General features: G+C 36.2%; 1 protein-coding gene across 1 annotated transcript in view; it reads left to right on the plus strand.

Moving 5' to 3' along the window:
* Window positions 1-22,078, plus strand: part of STAM2 (signal transducing adaptor molecule 2) — a 39,364-nt gene that overhangs the window by 2,194 nt on the left and 15,092 nt on the right. The window contains exons 3-11 of the mRNA XM_007934927.2: window positions 1,081-1,156; window positions 1,266-1,364; window positions 3,079-3,225; window positions 6,093-6,162; window positions 6,921-7,107; window positions 15,547-15,641; window positions 17,461-17,543; window positions 17,706-17,793; window positions 18,795-18,849. Coding sequence (XP_007933118.2) covers window positions 1,081-1,156; window positions 1,266-1,364; window positions 3,079-3,225; window positions 6,093-6,162; window positions 6,921-7,107; window positions 15,547-15,641; window positions 17,461-17,543; window positions 17,706-17,793; window positions 18,795-18,849 — 900 coding nt within the window. The remainder of the gene's footprint in view (window positions 1-1,080; window positions 1,157-1,265; window positions 1,365-3,078; window positions 3,226-6,092; window positions 6,163-6,920; window positions 7,108-15,546; window positions 15,642-17,460; window positions 17,544-17,705; window positions 17,794-18,794; window positions 18,850-22,078) is intronic.

The following is a 22,078-nucleotide window of genomic DNA, read 5'->3' on the forward strand; positions in this document are numbered from 1 at the left end:
GTATAGTTCTAGGTTTCACATTTAAGTCTTTGATCCATCTGGAGTTTGTTTTTGTGTGTGGTGTGAGGTGGAAAATGGAATTTTAGTATTTACTTTTGGAGGATAAAAGTAAAGAGAGCCTGAAGGCTGAATTGATGAGGTAAGCTTTATCTTAAAAGAACAAATGTTATCTTAAAAGAACAAATGTCAGCTTGAGGTATATTAACATATAATTATAGCTTGACACAAATGAATAACAAATATTAACAATGAATAGACTAGCCATTTAGAAAATTCCTGTGACTAAGACATATATAGGAAATTTTTAATAATAAAGTGAATAAATATGATAATATAAGTTATATAGCAAAGCACCTTTCAATAACAAATAGGTAAATATAATGAAAAAAAATATTTTAAAAAATGTGCTTTTTTTGGGGGATGTGGCATTTTGGCTGAACTGATTATACTTTAGACATTTGGAAGAGTGATGAAAGCATTTTTTTTTGACATATTGTAACATTCCAGAGTGCATTCGTGTGTATTTATATTTGAACTTTCAAGACTTGTACATCTTGCTAGTTTTTTTCCCCCAAGATGAAGTTAAGTCAGTCTTGAATAAATGAAGATAGTTTATCCGGTGTAGTTTTCTTGTGGATTGACCTTTTATGTAATGATTTGTCTCTTGGTTTTTGAACATGCAGCCTTTGCAGCCAAACCTAAAAGCTACTGCCATCGAGTCGATTCAAACTCATAGTGACCCTATAGGACATAGTGGTTTCCAAGGCTGTAAATCTTTATGAAAGCAGACTGCCTCATCTTTTTCTTGTGGAGCAGCTGGTGGGTTCAAACCAGTGACCTTTTGGTTAGCAGCTGAATGCTTTAAACACTGCACCACCAGAGCATTTTGCAACAGGCTTTTAAAAATTATGAGCATGAGATAATGTAAAGTCATTTTACAGATTTATTTCTTTAATAAAGTATTATTTACAAGATTTTATTTTAAATTTATTCAGTAATGGAATACTTTAAACCTTATTATTTTCAATATTTGCTCTGAAATTCTGAAGATATACTTAATGTCCTTTTTTTTCCCCTTAGAGCAAAAGATTGCCTAAAAGCCATAATGAAAAGGGTAAATCATAAAGTTCCTCATGTTGCTCTTCAGGCATTGACTGTGAGTAAAAGTCCTGTTATTATTTAATCCAATTTCTAAGTGTTTGTTTATTTCAACAAATTAAATAATATTTCAATATTGGTACATTAATTTTTATTTTAATTAATAGCTTCTTGGAGCTTGTGTGGCAAACTGTGGAAAGACCTTTCATTTAGAAATATGTTCCCGAGATTTTGCAACAGAAGTACGTGCTGTGATAAAAAATAAGGTAACTTTTAAAAAGAGAAGACATTTAAGTTGTTAAAAAAGAATATATACACACACACACACACACACACCCCATATATATTTAACTATATATAGTATTAATGAAGTTGTATTATAAGTGAAATAATGTTTAGATAAATTTAGAATTAAACAAAATTCCTATTCTGAAATTTGATGTTTTTGTAACACCAAAAATTTTTCATTCCCGAAACATGTATCATTGATAACGTTGTTGTTGTTATGTGCAGTCAAGTTCTGGTAGCAGTCTACCAGATCTCCACTCTAGCTAATCTTTATTGGGGAGCTCTGGTGGTGTAGTGCCTAAGGAACTTGACTGCTAACCAGAAGGCTGGTGGTTCAAACCCACCAGCCACTCCTTGGAAGAAAGATTGGGCAGTCTACTTCCATAGAGATACCGCTTCGGAAACCCAAGGAGGGGTCGCTATGAGTCAGAGACGACTCGACGGCACATAACAACAGCAACAATCTTTATTGAGAGCTGGTAAGCAGGCACAGCTTTAAACATTTTACACGTACAGTCCGTCCCTTGGTATCTGCTCAGAATTAGTTGCAGGACCCCCACAGGTACCAAAATCAGTGGATGCTCAAGACCCTTATATAAAATGGCATAATATTTGCAAATAACTTACACACGTCTTTCCCTGTACTGTAATTCATCTCTAGCTTACTTTATAATACCGAATACAAAGTAAATGCTATATAAATAGCACTTTATGCTCCCTCTTAGCCATTGAACCTTTGACCAATTAATTCCTTTTTAAGAGCCTTTTAAAAATTTTTTTTCTTTTGAGTATTTTTGATTCTTGGTCGGCTGAGTCTGCAGACGCAAAAACCACAGATGTGAAAGCTGTGGATTGACTGTACTGTTTTATTTATAGTTCTTAACAACCCTTAGAGTTAGGTTCTGTTATTATTCCTGTTTTACAGATGGAGAATCAGACTTAGAGAGAAGTAACTTGTCCAAGGTCATGCTGTAGTAAGTGGCATTGCTAAGATACAGATAAAAGTTTCTGTGACTATAGCCATTCTCTTGGACTGACTTGCATGGCGAGCAAAGGGTGCATTTATTTTAGAGTGTGGTGGTGAGGGCTTCATTTTTGTGGTTTTATTTTTGTTTTCTTGAGGCAGAAAGTTTAAAATACCATTATTTTACCATTAGTGACAAAAATCTCAATTTTAGTTTAATTGACTATGAAAAGCTTAATCTGAGAACATAGAACAGAAGACATGGCCTCTGGATATAAAATATTTGTTGTCATCATAGGAAGACTTAGAAATTGATGCTCAAAAAGGTTAAATTTATAAGAAATAGTTATAATTTAAGAACTCTGGTGGCGTAGTGCCTAAGGCATTTGACTGCTAACCAAAAGGCTGGAGGTTCAAACCCACCAGCCACTCCTCAGGAGGAAGTTTGGGCAATTTACTTCCATAGTGATACCTCCTCAGAAACCCAAGGAGGGGTTGCTATGAGTTGGATCTGACTCAGCAGCAGTGAATAGTTACAATTTAACATGTAAATAGACATCTTTCAATTCTTGGCCAGGATTTGAATCTAGACTTTTGTTGATGTTTATAAAATTAAAGAGAATTTTAATAGTAATTCTTTTTGGTAGTTAAGTAATCTAAATGATAACTTTAACCACTGATTTTTTCCCCCCCTGGTTTTTTTTTTTTTTTTTTTTTTACATTAAAAGGCTCATCTTAAAGTATGTGAAAAACTGAAATCTTTAATGGTGGAGTGGTCAGAAGAATTTCAGAAGGATCCTCAGTTTAGTCTGATATCTGCAACTATTAAATCTATGAAAGAAGAAGGAATTACTTTTCCTACAGCAGGTTCTCAGGTAAATTCTTTCTGACTCATGGTCGACCCTATGCTGTTTTGAAGGTATATATGTTATGTAAAAATTCGGCACGGTAGGTCTTAATTATATTTTTCATCTATTCTCTCCAAGTGCCTATATAATAATAATGCTTTATGTTCAGTAGTCATTCTAATTGTTGAATGAATGTCTGTATATCAGAACTTTGAGAAGTATATTAGTCACACGTAATCTTTTAAGATACTATTCTTAAGTCTTGCAAAGGGCATACATGTGTAAGACAGTCCCTGTGTTCAAAAAATTTATAGTAATTTAAAGGGTAACCATATATGTGTGAAAAAATAACATTACGTATAAGTGACAGATATGGTTGTGAGGGGTACAAAGACTAGATGCTGTCTTGCTTAATACCATGGAGAGAGAGGTAACTGTAGACTGGCATACTGAAAGAGAACCATAGAAAAGATAGAATTTTAAGACTTTATTGTCTTTTAGAAGATAGGCGTGAAGAAGCCATATTGTGTAAAATGACATGAGCAAATACATAGAATTGGGAAAGTTCAAAGCTTGTTTGTTGAAGAGTGAATACGTTTGGAGTGAATAGTTTATATGTAAAATGAGTGGAACTGTAAGACTTGAAATTTATTTGGCCATAAGGGATAATAACTTCAGTAGGTTTAAAAGGGTGGTGGCATTAGATTTTGTCTAACTTGAGGAGAGAGGAGACACACCATCAGCATCAGCCCAAGCTGATTCCTGAGTTTGAGGTCAGACATATATCTGCTCTCCAATTTCACCAGTTCTGACACTAGCTATCCCTCCTGTGGCACTCTACTATTCTGCTGGGTTTGATAATTAAATGCAGTGGCCATACATAACTCACAGACCACATTCATGATTATGGAGTTTATTAGGGAAGTAACAGGTTGCAGCTCAGGGTCAGGATCAACCTGGAAATAATAGAACAACTCAGAAAAGAGGATACAGTTCATCAATCAGGTTAGCTTTGAACCTCTCAGTTCCTTCTCTGCTATTCCAGCAGGCAGCAGACTTTGCTCTTGGTTCTTTCTCTGTAGGTTTGTCTAGCTGCTATAGCTGCATTGTTCCATGGGCCGGAAAACCCACTGTGCCATCTCACACAAATTTCCTGGCTCAACTGCTGCCCATTTCTCTGCCACTGGACTCTGCCATGCTTGCTGCCGTCTCACACTGTCTCCAGTATTATAGTTGTCTTGTGTCCTGGGCTTAGGGAGATTCTCAGCATAGGGACCCTCGGTCCAAAGGATGTGTTCAGCTCCTGGCTCGTCTTCATGGTAGTGAGGTTCTCTCCAGCTTCTGGTACAGGTTCTTTTTAAACCTAAGCAGCAAAACTGATCAATCCCCTTGGTGTGCCAAATAGACACCGTATTTGCATATGCCACCCAATCTCAGCAAGAGTTTTTACATACCTTATTTGTATCATCCCACCAGTCATCTGTGGGTGTTATAAGACCATGGCTAGAAGAGCCGTATAAAAGCAGTTTACTGCACTGCAGTAGGATACATGTGGAAGGCGGGATAATGAGTCACAGGGTGGGCTATTTGTCTAGGTCTGGTGGTGTAGTGCCTAAGGCATTTAACTGCTAACCAGAAGGCTGGCAGTTCAAACCCACCAGCCACTCCTCAGAAGGAAGATTGGGCAATCTACTTCCATAGAGATACCACCTCAGAAACATAAGGAAGGGTCACTGTGAGTTGAATCGACTTGACGGCATTGAGTTTTTTTTTTTTCCCCCCCTGGTTTGTGGGAGAAAAACTGTATCTTGGGTTTGGCTCGTGCCCTCTACATTTGTAAGACTTTGAAAGCCTTTGTTAAGATGTGAGCTAGAGAAAAGTAGCTGAAAGGAATAATTATTCTTTTATTTTAGGCTGTAGGCTAAAACAACAAATAGAATCTTTAGTTTACCACCCTAAGGGTTCAGTAAAGAAGCCCTGTTGGCACAGTGGTGGTTAAGTGCTTAGCTGCTAACCTAAGTGTTGGCAGTTTGGACACACCCGGCAGCTCCACAGGAGAAAAACCTGGTGGTCTACTCCTGTATGGATCACAGCCTAGAAACCCTGTGGGGCAATTCTACTTTGTCACATGGGGGTGCTATGAATTGAAAATCAAGTTGCTGGTATCCAGCAACAACAAGGTTTCAATGTAGTTTTGGTACAAAAGTCATAGTAAAGAACAAGCATTTTCCTATTTGGTCCTTTCTGCATTTGTTCTCAAAAGTCTGGGTTAAAGAACTGGTTGATGATTCAGGGTCCTGAATATCTCTGTCTTAAATATTAGCAGAATAGATGCCATTAAATTTAAGCATGACCTTCCTTAATCTTCTATTATGAAGAGTCAATCCCTTTCAACCACATGAGTAGTAAAAGAGGGCTTAAAATGTGTTCATAGAACTGTACAAGTTGTCTCTGTCCTCCCTCCACTTCTCTTCATTGCCTGGTCTTCTCTTCAGTGATTATCATTGACTCATTGCTGGCACTTCTTGTGTAGCCTTCTCTCATTGAGTCAGAGACTTTGGATAGTTAACTGCAGTGAAGAAAGATTCATATTTATTTACTGAATAAGTATTTGGAGTACTTTATGTATGCCAAATTCTATGTGAGACACTGAAATTTATGCAAAATGGAAGCCAGTTCATGCCCTTTGTGAGTTTATAATGTTTTCTTGAAAATTGTGATGTTTTATTTTAATATTTGAAAATAGTATTTAAAATTATCCTAAAGAACTTTACTTTTAAATGAAACTCATTAGTTACAGCATATTTTTTTAAAATTAGCATGTGTAAGTAATTATAGAGCTTATATTTTTCCTGAAAGTGGTGGTTGTGTTCATTTTACTCCTACTTTTACAGACTGTCTCAGCTGCTGCCAAGAATGGCACATCAACGAGCAAAAACAGAGAAGATGAAGACATAGCTAAAGGTAAATGATCAAGCTTGTATGGTTTAGTGTTGCTTAAAGTATTCTTGTTAGATTATTTTATTGAAATGAAATAATAAAAGTAGGTTAGACTTTAGTTTTACCTTAGATATAAAAACTAGTAAGGTCTGAAAAGTAGGAAAAAACAAATGATGCAGTATAAAATGAATTTAGTTCATTATCCTTAACAATAGTTAGCAGCTCTGGTGGCTCAGTGCCTAAGGCATTTGACTGCTAACCCACCAGCCACTACCATGGAAGGCAGATGAGTTAATCTACTACTGTAAAGATTTACCATCTTGGAAACCCAATGGGAGTCGCTATGAGTTGGAATCAACTTGATGGCATTCGGTTTGAGTTTTTTTAACAATAATATGTAATTAATGTTCTACCTTTAGAGAGATTACATTTCACCTTCTCTTTAATGCTAAAATTATGAGTCAAGAACAGAAATATGTTCACGCTTGTCCTATATGGAAAACTACCCATATTATAATGTCACAATCTGTTTCCTATAAAAATAATTGCTGTTGTATATGACAGGCTGTGATAATAAGGAATGAGCAAAAATTTTATTTTAAAAAGTGTCATGGTTCTCTGCCTCCATTCCCTCTTCCCCAAGAAAAAAAGAATCTTAAGGTTTTACTTGGACGAATAAAATACTCACTTGATTTATTTTTATTAAATATGTTATCTAATACTTCTTTTTAAACTTTTAAAAAAAATTTAACTTAATTCTGGTTATCTTTTTTTAAAACCAGCTATTGAATTATCATTGCAAGAGCAGAAGCAGCAGCACACAGAAACAAAATCCTTATATCCATCTGCAGAAATTCAGTTAAATAGTAAGGTTGCAAGGAAAGTGAGAGCTTTATACGATTTTGAAGCCGTTGAGGATAATGAACTCACCTTTAAATGTGGTGAAATTATTATTGTTTTGGATGACAGGTATGTTTTAAATTATTTCTGGAAAAATTTAAAAGTTGTTAAGTAGAAATCTAGAGGCCTGAATATTCAGTTTTTTGACTAAGGTATGGTTAAGTCATAATGGAGCCTCTTCATTTCTTAATTGTTTTTTCCTAAACTAAAAAAAAAAAGAGACTAGGTAATGGAAATTTCTTCTTCTTTTGTTAAATTTGGTGATGAAAAACTTTTAATATCTTGGGTGAACGATTTACTTAATAATGTTGATGGCCGTAGTTGGGAAACATAGCCAGTCATCTCAACACATTAGGGGTTATGTGTACCAAAATTACTGGCAAAAAATGTTACATATGTAGCTATATAATTTTTGATCAGTGCAACTAAAAGCTATACTTGTTCCTTGCCAATTTTTTTTTTAAATTAACAAAAAATATATTGTGGTAAAATATATATAACAAAATGTTTGCCATTTTAACCATTTTTAAATGCATAGTTCAGTCACATTAATATATTCTCCATGTTGTGCTACCATCACCACTATTTCCATAAGTTCAGCATCACCCCATACAGAAACTCAGTACTCCTTCAGCAATAACTCCTATGTCTTTCTCATACTTACCCTTGGTAGCCACTAACAAACTTTGTCTTTATTCATTTGCCTAATATAGATAAGTGGGATCATACACTCTTTTTCCTCTTGTGTCTGACTTCTTTGATTCAGCATAATGTTTTCAAGGTTCATCCATGCCCTAGCGTGTATCAGAACTTCCCTTTTTATGGTTGAATAATATTCCCTTGTGTGGATATACCACATTTTGCTTATTTATTCATCTATTGGTGGACACTTGGGTTGTTTCTGCCTTATAACTATTGGGACTAACGCTGTAATCCTTCCCAATTCTGAATGTACTGCACTCTCCCTCACAATTTCTCTTTCTCTGTCACTTAAAGTTCTAGTAGAGAATCAGTTTATTTCTGTTGGACCTAATTCTGTTACTTATTTTTGCTTTCATAAAAACTTGAAGTTTAGCAAGTGAGACCTAACAGCTTGTAGCTATGAACAGAGGCTGTAAATACTTTCAATATCCAGTGCAAATAACTGGTAAGGATACACTAATCTAGTATATTTTCAGATGGCTGTATACACAAAATGGTTTTACTCTTTTGAGCAAATATTTTTTGAGTAAATATTATTTTGAGCAAACATATAATAAGGTCAGTGTATAAATGAAAAAAAAAAAAGATGAATTAGGACATAGTTTTGTCTTCATAAAACCTAGGATATAGTAAAGAAGTTAAAATTTTAAGGAAAGTAGATTGTGGTGAATGCCACAGAAGAAATACTATTGGGTTCAGAGGAAAGCAGATTCATACCCAGTAAAAGCACATGGGAAAGGCTTATCCAGGAAATCCCTTTGTGGTGAGCCTTGATTGATTTTTAACAGAACAGGAAAATTGTTGAAAGATACTGAGAGTAGAAAAAGGAAGATATCTGAGGCAGAATTATGTAATCAAGATAGCACTGTGTTCATTTAGAAAACTGCCAGTTTTTCCTTTAAAGAATTAGGTGTTTTTCCTTAAATAATCCTCTTGAGTGGAGCACATGATACCTGAATACTGAAGGTCTAAATGTAGTCTTTGAATATTTACCAAAATAAAATAAAACTTAATCAAACTTACACATTTCTTGTTTGTTTGTTTTTTTTCAAATTTTTAATTGTGTAGTTTTTAGGTGAATATTTACACAGCACATTAGGTTCTCCTTTAACAATTTTTATATTGATTATTCTGTGCCATTGATTACAGTTTTTGCATTGCATAAGCACTCTCATTATTTCCATTCTGCTTGTTCTATTTACATTGATCTACCTTCATTTCCTTCTTACCTTTGCTTTTGGGTAAATAGTGACCATTTGGTCTCATACAGTTTATTGTTTGAAGGGAGCATATTACTCCGGATGCTACTATATATTTTGTAAGCCAGTCTATTATTTGAAAGATGACCTGCAGAAATAGTTTCAATTCCACATTTAAAGGTTATCTTAGTTTTAGAGGTTCTTCTGGTCTCTATCAGTCCAGTAGGAATTTGAGTTTTATTCTACATTTTCTTCTATTTTATCTGGGACCTTCTACTGTGTCCCTGGTCACAATGGTTAGTAGTGCTACTTGGGTACCATCTAGTTGTTGTAGTCTCAGGTAAGAAGAGGCTGTGGTTCATTTAGGCTGTTAGTCTCATGGATTAATTTCTTTTTTTGAGCCTTTGATTTTCTTCATTCTCTTTTGCTCCATATGAGTAGAGACCAAGAGTTATATCTTAGATAGCTGCTCTCAAGCTTTTAAGACCCCAGATGCTACTAACCAAACTAGGATGTAGAACATTATCTTTGTAAACTTTGTTATGCCAGTTGAGTAAGTTGTCCCCTTGAGATTGTGGTCCCAAGAATTTTAACCCTGTAGACCAATGCTGTGAGTTGTTTGGATATATCTGGGAAACCTCTGTAACTGTGCCTCCTTCGTGGTTTGTTATACATGTGGATATATATGCAGCACACACAAATGTGTATATACATATGCCTACAGATACACCTCTATGTGCATATTCATTTACTCACATATACCCCCTATACGCGTATATGCATCGATATCTATATACATAAGCACAAACATGTTTTCATTCTTGTTGCAAAATTGTATATATGATAGCATTTACAGAAATTGTCCCTTTTTCTCATGGACTTCTTTGTGTTGTTATTTATTTTGATGAAGTTGTGCTGACTTCACCCATATTTGTTCTTGCCTTTCCAATCACTTAATATAACAAGTATCTGTTATCTGAAAAGTGGTTCCCTCTCCTCTTCTCATCCCTGGTAACCATCAAAGAACTTTGCTTTCTGTGTGTATATCTATTCTTGACTTTATATAGTAGTGAGACTATATAATATTTAACTTTTTGTGATTGACTTCATCTTTTTACTAGCTTATATGTTTCCAGTATTCTTGTACAACTATAAATCTATTTCTAAAAGTAATAGAAACAACTACAAAATGAATGGATTTTTCCTCTAAGATTCAAATTTAGAGCATTACTTTTTTGTAATAGGAATATTTTTCTAGAATAAATTGCTGCTCACAAGGTAAATATGATACTGATCATGGGGCAGGTACTTTAGCAGGTCTGTTCTACCCTGTGCTGTGTACTAGCTCAATTCTCTTCTTACTTTCCTCTGTTCTAATTGCTGTACAGCTACGTGTGTACAGTAGCCTTTGACATCATTTGGCATTCATGTGGCTGAAATGCATTATGTACCTACTATAGTCTACTGGAGGAGCTCTGGTAGCATAGTGCCTAAGGCACTTGACTGCTAACCAGAAGGCTGGCGGTTCAAACCCACCAGCCACTCCTCGGAAGGAAGGTTGGGCATTCCTACTTCCGTAGTGATACTGCCTCGGAAACCCAAGGAGGGGTCGCTATGAGTCGGGGCCGACTTGATGGCAAATAACAACAACATAGTCTACTGGCTTACAGCAAGTAAAGAGTTATGTTATTATGTTGTACCATGTTTTTCTCATTGATGTCTGATTAAACCCCAAATTCATTAAATAACAGACCATATGAAACTATTTTCAGTTGAAACTTATCACTGCAGAAGAGAAATCTTTTCTTTGTAGCTGCTGGAAGAACTCAACATGATGGCATGTGCAGGTCGCTTGCTGTGATTTTAATGATAGAACAGCCCAATTGTACAATAGCCACAAATGTGCTTACCAGCACATGTTGGGTTAAATTAAACATCATTCTGGGTGATTGTTTATTGCTGGCAAGATTTTAAACACAAATGCAAACTTAGAATTTAAAATTACCTGGCACTCTTAGGTTAAAAGGAGGTCATCCATATGATCCAGGAGATAACTGTATTCATTGCTTTTAGATAGCTGTGGAAATGAAAGCACAAATTAAAAATTTCGCATACATAACTTGAGTTTGCTTAGAAGTATGTCATCCAGGGACCTCAATTTAAAAAACACTGAGCTAATAAAAAAAAAGACATATTCCTTATTAACAGTTTCTTATTAACAGAGTACAGGCAGTTCCTGGGTTATGAACGTCTGAATATCTGAATGACTTAAGGACTATGCCACCAGAGCTCCCAAAGACAACTCCTACTTGCCTTTTAATGTTACATAAACTTGTCCTCACTTTGGAAGAATTGAACCAACCCCTCTTACAAGAAGTTCTTCATCACGATCACATGCAGTTTTTAAAGGGGTTGTACCTTTTCTTGCACTAAAATAAGGCTAAATAAGAACTGTATGCACTTATTCTGACCTAACCTATAAATTCAACATAAAGACAGTTAGGAATGGATATTGTTCATAACCTGGGGACTGCCTGTGTACCCAAAAAGCCCTGCATTTTCTGTGTTTTAGCTTTATCTCACCTTCCCTTGTCTGTTCTCTCTGTGTCATTTCACACAGTCAGGTGGAACTCTTACAGTTCCCAAATGCCATGTTCCGATTAGACCTCTGTGGCATTGTACATTTGGTTCTCTCTGCCTGGAATGCCCTGTCAAAACAGGCAAAAGCATTTAGAAAAGAAAGAACTTTATATCCAAGTAAGGTTTGTAAAGGAGCTGAGACTTTAGAAGGGTTGGCTCCCTAATAAAAAAAAAAATAGAACAGGTATATAAAGGAGCTCCCCCCCCACACACACACACAAGATTTACCAAGTTTCCAAGCTTCTAGTTGGTATGTTTATGGTAGAAATAGAAGTTTTCTCACATGATTGTCATATTCTGAAGGGCATCATTTACGTTTAGCCATCCTCATTGCAAAGGTCAGCAAGTAAAGTTGTTTTGTTAAGAAGTCGGTAGTATCCTCCGAGTTCATCCATGTTATACAGTTTTTTGCAGATTCTGCATTATTCTTTAGTGTTGCATAGTATTCCATTGTGTGTATGTACCATAGTTTGGTTATTCACTCTTCTGTTGATAGACACCTAGGTTGTTTCCATCTTTTTGCTATTGTAAATAGTGCTGCAATGAACATAACCAAAAAATCAAACTCTCTGCCGTTGATTTCAACTTATAGCCCTCCTTTGGTTTCCGAGGTGGTATCTCTATGGAAGTAGATTGCCCAGGCTTCCTTCCTTCCAAGGAGTGGCTGGTGGGTTTGAACCATCAACTTTCTGGTTAGCAGTCAGCTGCCTTAGGCACTATGCTACCAGAACTCCCCTGATGAGCATGGGTTTGCATATATCTGTTCTTGCCCTGGCTTCTTTCACTACTTTAGGTGAGATATATATATATATACACACACATACACCTAGTAATGGGGATTGCTGGATCAAATGGTATTTCTAATTCCAACTTTTTTTTTTTTTTTTTAATTGTGGTTTGGGTGAAAGTTTACAGAGCAAATTCATTTTCCATACAGCAGTTTACATACACTTTGTCTCAGGACATTGACTGTAATTTCCCATAGTGCAACAGCTCTCTTTCCACTTCCTCCCCATAGTTAACTTTTCTTTGTGTTCTTCACTCCCATGCAGTCCTGTCCCCTGAGCTGTCTCCCTGTGGATACACAGCCCTTCTGTTCTTCCATGATTGATCTCTCCAAGGAGTGTATCTAGTTAATGTAAATGATCAGCTCACGTGCTTGTCTTTTGTTTGGCTAGAAGCCATGGGAGTGGGTTCAGTTTCAGACCTGAAGGGCAGCTAGGGGCTATAGTCTCAGTAGTTTTCACCAGGCTCTTTGAGACTAACATAGATCCTCCTCCAACTGTTTGACAGTCGTAGCCGGGCACCATCTAGTTCTTCTGGTCACATAGTCATATAGGCTGAGGATCACCTGGTGTACCAGTTGCTTGGACTAATTGTTTCCACGTGTCTTTGGTTTTCTTCATTCTCCTTTGTTCTGGATGAGGAGAGACCCATCGTTTTATCTGGATAGCAGCTAGCAAGCTTTTAAGATCCCAGTTGCTGTTCGCCAAAGTAGGATGTTTTTGTGTAGTATGTTATGCCAGTTGAGGCTTGATATCAGCATGGTCCCAAACCCACAGGTCTAACTACTCACTCCCTCTGGGTAGCTGGCTGTGGCCAAGAAATGACTACAACCTTGTGCCTTGTCAGCTGTACTATCTACTTGGGAATTCTTACAGAATATACAAATACACTTGTAGAAACGTTGTCTGCTAACCCTATATAAACCTTTCCTTGACTTTTTAAAATAATAGACTGATACAATATTTGTTTTTCTATGATTGACTTATTTCACTCAGCATAATGTCTTCCAAATTCATCTACGTTTTGCGGTGTTTCGCAGAGTCTGTGTTATTCTTTAGGGTTGCGTAATATTTCATTGTGTGTATGTTCCATAATTTGGTTATCCATTCTTCTGTGATGGGCACCTAGGTTATTTCCATCTTTTTGCTATTGTAAATAGTGCTGCATTGAACATGGGTTTGCATATATCTGTTCTTGTCCTGGCTCTCACTTCTTTAGGATGTATACCTAGTAATTGAGTTGCTGGGTCAAATGATATTTCGAACTCCAACTTTTTAAGGAATCACCTTACTGCTTTCCACGGTGGTTGTATCATTTTACAGTCCCACCATCAGTGTATGAGAGTGCCAGTCTCTCCACATCCCTGCCAGCATTTGTTATTTTCTGTCCTGTTGAACTTTTCTATTAGTGCTGGGGCCAGTTGGTATCTCATTGTTGTTTTGATTTGCATCTCTCTAATGGCTGATGATCATGAACATTTCCTCATGTGTTTGTTGACTGCCTGAATATCCTCTTTGGTGAAGTATCTATTCATGTCTTCTGCCCATTTTTTTAATTGGATTATTTGTCTTTTTGTTGTTGAGATGTTGGGGTTTTCTCTTTCCAGTCTTTTCGGTGACCTTTGCTTTTTTCATGTATGATGTTCTTGATGTCATCCCACAGCTTGTCTAGTCTGCAGACATCGGTGTTCACTGTGTCAAATCTATTTTTCATATAGTCTCTGAATTCAGGTGGCGTATACTCAGGTTGTAGGGTCCTACCCTGTAGGTACAAAAATTATAATTCTATAGGAATAAATAAATCTAACAAAGACATGTGAGGCCTCTGTGCATCATGATATAGAGGCAATATAAAATTCTTTGAAAGATAAAAAAGAAAATCTGAATAAATGGAGAGAGATGCTATGTTTAATACTGTAAAGATTTAATTAACTTATTTATTGAAAAATCAAAACCCTAGTAAGACTTTTTTCCTGAGAACCTAAAAAACAGATTTTAATTATTATAGACAATAGATAAAAAAGAATAATACAGGGAAGATACTTTCTTTGCAGAGTATTAAGGCATATATATTTACAAGGTGTAGTAAATAGACATGTATACCACTACAGCAGAATGGAATCCAAAAGTACATTTGTGAACAAAGAACTACTTGCTCTTTGAAAGATGGAGTATCATAAATCATTAGGAAAAATGACAGACGGTTCCATGGTACAAATAAAACATGATTCAGCTTTATACAGTCCGTAAGTTATAATTCTAGATGAATTCAAGACCTAAACATGGGAAGGAGATAAAAAATTATTATATTTATAAAAATTATAAGTATATAGGAGAATTGATGTATAAGTATAAGTGAAGTGAAAGAGACTACGTTAACTTAGTTAAATATCAGTCCTCAGGCCCAGTGACTCACTCCCTCAGAGTTTTTGGTTATGGCTAAGAAGTTTTCATAACTTTGCCCCCAAATACTAAATTACATATTTACATACCTGCATCCGAAGAGGAAGGAGCTCTGGTAGCATAGTGCCTAAGGCATCTGACCGCTAACCGGAAGGTTGGTGGTTTAAACCACTGGGCAATCTACTTCCGTAAAGGTTTACCGCCTTGGAAACCTAGTGGGGGTTGCCATGATTTGGAATCAACTCGATGGCAGTGGGTTTTTTTTTAGTCCAAAGAAGAGTTGAGATATATTTTCAGCATATATAAATACATATATGTAAAAATACCTTTTGTCAAACCTAGACATACTTGTGGGTATAGTCCCATTCTCCTTCCCACACCTATTCAGTTTATGTGTCTAGCTATGTATCCACTCTTAGATTATTGATTATTATTATTCCTGTTATTGCAGGATTGTGAATGAATTTCTCTGAATTCAGGTGGGGTATACTCTTGGGGTTGTTGATGAAGGGGATTTCAGCATTAACTATAATGTTTTATTTTATTAAAAGCCCAGAACCAAATAAGACCAATTGCTAATTAGTTTTAAAGCTAAGTATGGGAATATAGATAATTGTCTTATTTGTGCTTTTCTATATTTTTTATTAAATAAGGAGAATGAGTATTAAATATATGAACTAGTGTTTTAAAAGTAGGCTAAACTAAATTTTTATTTTAATTCCTCTTAACACTAGTGTACTCACATGTAGAGAAATGACATTTTTTCACTGTATTTTCAGTGATGCGAATTGGTGGAAAGGAGAAAATCATAGAGGAATAGGACTCTTCCCATCTAACTTTGTAACAGCTAATTTAAACATAGAGTCTGAGGCAGGTAAGTTAAATCTGAGAGAAGGTTAAATATATTAAAGGATTTTACACTTGAATTTTATGGCAATTTTGAATATAGGTATTCCTCGATTTATTACAATGACACTCATAAAGTTGGTTCTGATGTTGGTCAAATGCCTTATTTTTATTTATTTATTTTTTTGTTTTCATTATTATTGCCTTTTATTAGTATATTTACAAATTTGCTCTTTATTTGTCTTTGGGGATTAGCATGAATATGATTGCATCGGCACATTATGTGCTGCAACATTGTATGTACTATGAATTAGTAACATGTACCAAAAAACAAGAACAGAAAAATGGATGGTTGTAAGTGTGGTTGGTCATAACGTTGCCATAGGTTGAGGACTACCTGTATAAGGTAGATTTGCAGTTAACTCTTATTTTAAATTATTTATTGATAGGCATTACAACTTAACTGATTTCTTATCAGTTAAGGTTGTTAACTTATACCAGGTCACTTCCAAGAACTATTTCCTTACAACATTTAAAGTCCTCTGAGAGTTAACTTAGTTAAATATCAGGCATAAAATCATCTATGACCATATGAATATTTGAATCAACCTAATTATATAGTACAAGAGGCAGTTTGTGTCTGTGTAGTACAAAGAATATTGTTTTTATTCATAACCAGTGTGTTGAGGGGTGGGTATGTTAGGGCTTGAGGAGTGAATGCTGAGTGTGATTACAGTGGTTAGTTAGGATTTCTCCTAAGTTTTACACTTTGTCTCATATTGACCGATCCTCTGGAACTTGAGGCATAATAAAGCAGTATAATCAAGACTCTGATGTGCCTGGTTCTGATCTTCTGAATGTCACTTAGTTCTGCAGCAGTAGGCAGTACTCTTCATTTGCCTTCAGCCTTGCTTAGAAAGCATTCCATTTCTTATGCAGGCAAGGAAGTGGGAGGAGTTGAATGTGAAGGAACAGGCGATCATACTGATGATGATGATCAGAAGTGATAGCTAATGATTTTTCAGCACTCACTATTCCTCAGGCACTGTGTAAAGTCTTTTGTTTGCGCTCTCATATAACTTTCGCATCAACTCTGTAAGATAGGTATTTTGTTATCCCGTGTTACAGATAAGGAAATTGAGGCTGAAGGGTTATGTGACTTGTAAGTGATAGACCCAGGATTCTAAAGTCTGCCAATCTGACCTTAGAATGTACTTAGAATGACTCACTGAGGGATAGATACATAAATGCTAATCCTCACCAGTTCTAGAGAAAGAACTAGTGTTTGCTCTACTCATTGTGTACAGCATCATTTTTATATGAGAGTGGTGTATTCAGTTAAAATGAGGTTGAGAGTGATGAATACGCATTTGAATACTGAGTACTTTGCCACTATTTATACTTTTTATTTCTGTAGTCTGGCTCTCTGTGTAGGTTTGAAAATTGGAGAGGTGGTTATTAATAACTTGATAGAGTATGCTCAGGAATCCTCTCTGAGTCATTTCCCTTTGGCATAGGCTGGAGAAACTGAGCTACAGTCTTAAAAGTAGAAAATATTTTATTACTCTATTGCTCCCTCAGAATGAAACTTCTGTGAGGGCAAGATTCTTGTCTGTTTTATTCCCTGGTATATTCTCAGTGTCTAGAATAATGCCTGGCACATAATAAGTACAAAATAAGTATTTGTGACATGAATGACTAAACATATGTAATAATGTATGTTGATTATGAAATGTGATGCCTATTTAAAGGGCTTCCTTTCTTTTCCTTAAGTGAAATTATGGACTACTTAGACTAAAATACCAAAGTGAATACTGAAGAACTTAAAGTTTACTTTGTTTCCATAGCAGCTGTGGACAAATTGAATGTAATTGATGATGATGTGGAGGAAATTAAGAAATCAGAGCCCCAGCCTGTTTATATAGATGAGGTAGAGTTCTTCTTTGGTTTAATACTATGTAGACTTTATAATGTTATTTTATATATTTGAGAATGCATGGAAGGAATGATCTTTATATTCATTGAAGTTAGAACTCTTTTGAGTTTTTAAAGTGTCCTATTAACTTCTTTTTTATATATATAACGTTTTTAGGATAAGATGGATAAAGCTCTGCAGGTACTGCAGAGTATAGATCCAACAGATTCAAAACCAGACTCCCAAGACCTCTTGGACTTAGAAGGTACTTAGTAAATATTAAGGGTTACTTTAATGTCATTTAGCTATTTTTAGTGGCTCATTATGTTCTCTGCCTTGTACTTGCTTTGAGAAATTAGAAATAAATTTCTGGTGGGGAATAGACAAATAAAATAGTTGAAATATTACTTGAAAGGTATCATTGTAAACTTCCAGATCCTTATCAAAGCAGAAGTCTTTGTTTTTTCTGTAAGCCCACCAGTGAAATTGGCTGAAGAGATTTGTGATCCAACAAAAGGAGAAATTAGAAGTAATACCATGTTAAATTAATTGAGTCAGAATATTAGAAAATCTTATTTCTGTTTAATTCATGATTCTGAAGATAAAAATTATGCATGATCAGTGTTAACTTTGTAATGTAGTCATTGGATGTATGCTGATGTGTATTTTAGTCCCTAAGAAAATTTGAAGCAATTCAAACAAAGTTCCTATGCTTTTCTTAAAATCCTTTAGAAGAAAAATCTCTGGTAAATGTATAAGTCTTTTTGTATTGTTTTATGGAAGAAAATCTGACTGTAAGTATAGAATATTGTGCTATACATCATTGTTTACATTTGAAAATATACAAAATGTATAATTTTTAAATGGCTCAAGTAAAATGAAAAATTCATATCTAATATGCACATGGTTAAATATTTTATGTACTCTGGATGTTGTTCATTTTACTTATATAAGCATAGTTGTCCAGGTAGTTGTAAGATGTTGGGATAATGCCAAATTTTGCAGTACGTAAACTTGTTTAATAAATAGTTCCAAGGAATATGGTGGGATTTCTATTTTGATTTTGACCTTGCCTTTGGTTGTACGATATTAACATTGGTACTAAATAGTATTATAATTAGATCTTTTGTAGTCCTTTTCTCTAGTGTTGACTTACTTCTTTTTCTCTGTGTACTAAACATGGTGTTTGGATATTGGTGCTTTGCTGTTAAAAATTGTTGAAACTGGCATAAGGTTCTAGATTTGTAAGTATTTTTGTATTTACAGATATCTGTCAACAGATGGGTCCAATGATAGATGAAAAACTTGAAGAGATTGATAGGTGAGATTTTTGACACAAGCAATAAAAAGCATAGTTTTCTTATGTTTGTTTTTGGTGGAACTTTTAACTGGAGAAGTTTTTGTGGAACTGTACAATCTATTGGAATTGTTCAGCTTCCCAAGCTCTTGCAAAATGGATAGCAAGGAGGTACTTCTCCTTTTGGTAGTACCCCTCCCTCACCCCCATAGCAATGTAGTGTGTTTAGAATCATAAACTCTTGCACTTACAGCACCAATCTTTCTTAACTTGGGCTGAAATTGAGGGATAAAAAGTAATGAAGAATAAAGTGAATAGAGGCATAACATGGAAACAGGAATCTTAGCCAAGTGCTCACTTGTTATGCAATGAGAAGTGGTACAGGTTTCCTCCACTCTCTGAAAGAGTGTTCCCATGAAGTCTTTCATAAGCAGAAATGGTATAAAGCAAAAAAGTAATTACCATTAATTTATATGGGAAAAATTTTTGTGTATCCCCAGACCCAAAAAATAACCAGAAATCACACTAAATAACACATGAAACCTAAAATAACACTAACATATAGTAAAAGCGGAAATGATATGATAAATACACAGCCTAAAGGGTCACTATGAGTTAAAATCAACTCGATGGCAGTGGATTTTGGTTGTATAAAGTAAAAATGATGTATGTCCAATGTAGTTTCCAGGGAAGGAACTTGGCAGTGCCTCTCTAGCTGCTTGGGGTGCATGCTGCCTCTTTAATGACTCACTTGAACCCTAGTTTCACTTTTCCACAAAAGCAAAAATCCTCTTCAGATTTCTTTTGGTTAGTGAAAGTAAATACTAATACATATCTTTGGTAAAAATCGTGACATTGAATACAATTCACCCCCATGCAACAGCTCCCCTCCCATTTATTCTTAGTAGTTACCTCTTCCCTGTGTCCATCCATCTATACACTCCTGCCCCCTGAACTGTCTCCCTGTGCATAAACAGCCCTTCTTTCTCCTATGATTGTTCTCTCCAAGGAGTGTATCTACCTCAGGTAAATGTTCAGCTCATCTGCCTATCTTTTGTTGGACTGGAAGCAACAGGTGTGGGTTCAATTCCAGACCTGAAGGGCAGCTAGGGGCCATAGTCTCAGTGGTTCCACCAGGCTCTATCAGACCAGCAAAACTTATGTGTGTGTGTCCCCTTTTTTTTCCCAAAAGATTTTCAGTTTTGTTCCACATTGTTCTCTCTTTCTATCTAGGATCTCCTACATAGATCCCCCTCCGAGTGGTTGACAGTGGTAGCCAGGCACCATCTTGTTCTTCTGCCCTCATAGTTGTATAGGCTGCAGATCGCACGGTGTACCAGTTGCTAGGACTAATTGTTTCCATGAGTCTTTGGTTTTCTTCATTCTTCTTTGCTCTGGACAAGGAGAGACCCATCATTGCATCTAGATGGCAGCTTGCAAGCTTTTAAGATCCCAGTCACTACTTGCCAAAGTAGGAGGTGGAACAATGTTTTGTAGTATGTTATGCCAATTGAGCTTGATGTCCCCTGGTCCCGAGCCCACAGGTTCAACTACTGAGTCTCTCTGGGTAGCTGGCTGTGAACAAGAAGTGACTACAACCTTGTCCCTTGTCAACTCTACTATATACCTGAGACTTCAGATCATACAAGTACACTTATAGGACCATTGTCTGCCAACCCTATACATGGTCTTGGGTACACTCCCCACTTCATAGATATACCTAATTTCAGCCTGTCCACCCATCTATCCACCTGTATACCCATGTTTGCCTTCACTGACAATGCAGTACTGTATATGCAAAAGGGTTCATCTTTGTTGTCTGTACCTCCCATGTACCTCTCTATGCCTTCTTCTTCCTCAGTGCCACCATGTTGATCACTCACATTTGGTACATTTCACTTCTCTTCACCCAAATCAATCAATACTTATGTCTACCTATCTAACAGTTTTCCCTCCCCTCCCATCCCACCCATGGTAACCAACAAAGAAAATTTCCTTCCATAGATAAACCTTTTCTTGTAAGTCATTAAGTATTTTGTGGGTGAGTCAGAACAGGTGCATGTGGTTCTTATTTAGCCCTATTTTAGTTTAAGACAGAAGCTCTGGTGGCACAGTAGTTAAGGCATTTGGCTGCTAACCGGAAGGTTGGAAGATAGGGAAGTCCAATGTATGAGCTGCTCCACAAGACAAAGATGAGGCAGTCTGTTTCTGTACAGGTTTACAGCCTTGGAAACCCTACAGGGCAGTTGTACTCTGTCTTATAGGGTCACTGAGAGCTGGAATTGACTCGATGGCAGGGAATTTTTTTAGTGCAAGAAAAGGTACATAACCTTTTCAATGATTTAAAAGCTACATATGCAAAAAATGAAGGTGATTATGATGAAAAATATGTTAGAAATAGGGATTGGCTCAGTCCTTTCAAAGTGAGAGCAAATTTACATAACATTAAAGGGCAAATAGGAGTTGTTCTTAGGTCTGACCTTTGGAAGTCTGTGATCTGGGACAGCTTGTAATATATAAAATAGAGCCACATTTAATAAACAGGCTTGTAGATGCTTTAGGCAAGATAAAAAGTGGCCTTTATCTTTTATAAACTTGTCTGTTGCAGAGAGTTCTTTATTACTCCCAGGGGAACAAGTAAACTTGTTCTAAGTCAGAAGGGTTTGCGCTACACTTCTTCGGGCAAATTTGGAGATGCTCTTATTTGAATTTGCTGTTATACAATAATACCTGTTTTGTTTTTTCTTTCTTTTTTTTTTTAATTGTGATTTGGGTGAAAATTTACAGAGCAAATTCATTTTCCATATAGCAGTTGACATACACTTTGTCTCATGACATTGACCACAATTTACCACAATGCAACAGCTCCCCTCCCACTTCCTACCCATACTTACCTTTTCCCTGTGTTCATCCCTCCATGCACTCGTGCCCCCTGAGCTGTCTCCCTGTGCATAAGCAGCCCTTCTTTTTTCCATGCTTGTTCTCTCCAAGGAGTGTATCTACTTCAGGTAAATGTTCAGTTCATATGCCTGTCTTTTGTTTGGCTGGAAACCACAGGTGTGAGTTCAATTCCAGACCTAAAGGGCAGCTAGGGTCCATAGTCTCAGCGGTTCCACCAGGCTCTATCAGACCAGCAAACCTGGTCCCCCCTCCTTTTTTTTTTTTTTCCTCCAAATGATTTTGAGTTTTGTCCACATTGTTCTCCCTCTCTATCAAGAATCTCCTACATAGATCCCCTTCCAAGTGGATGACA

Source organism: Orycteropus afer, unplaced genomic scaffold, assembly GCF_000298275.1.
Source record: "Orycteropus afer afer isolate SDZICR_OR568_19922 unplaced genomic scaffold, OryAfe1.0 scaffold00023, whole genome shotgun sequence".
Taxonomy (NCBI): domain Eukaryota; kingdom Metazoa; phylum Chordata; class Mammalia; order Tubulidentata; family Orycteropodidae; genus Orycteropus; species Orycteropus afer.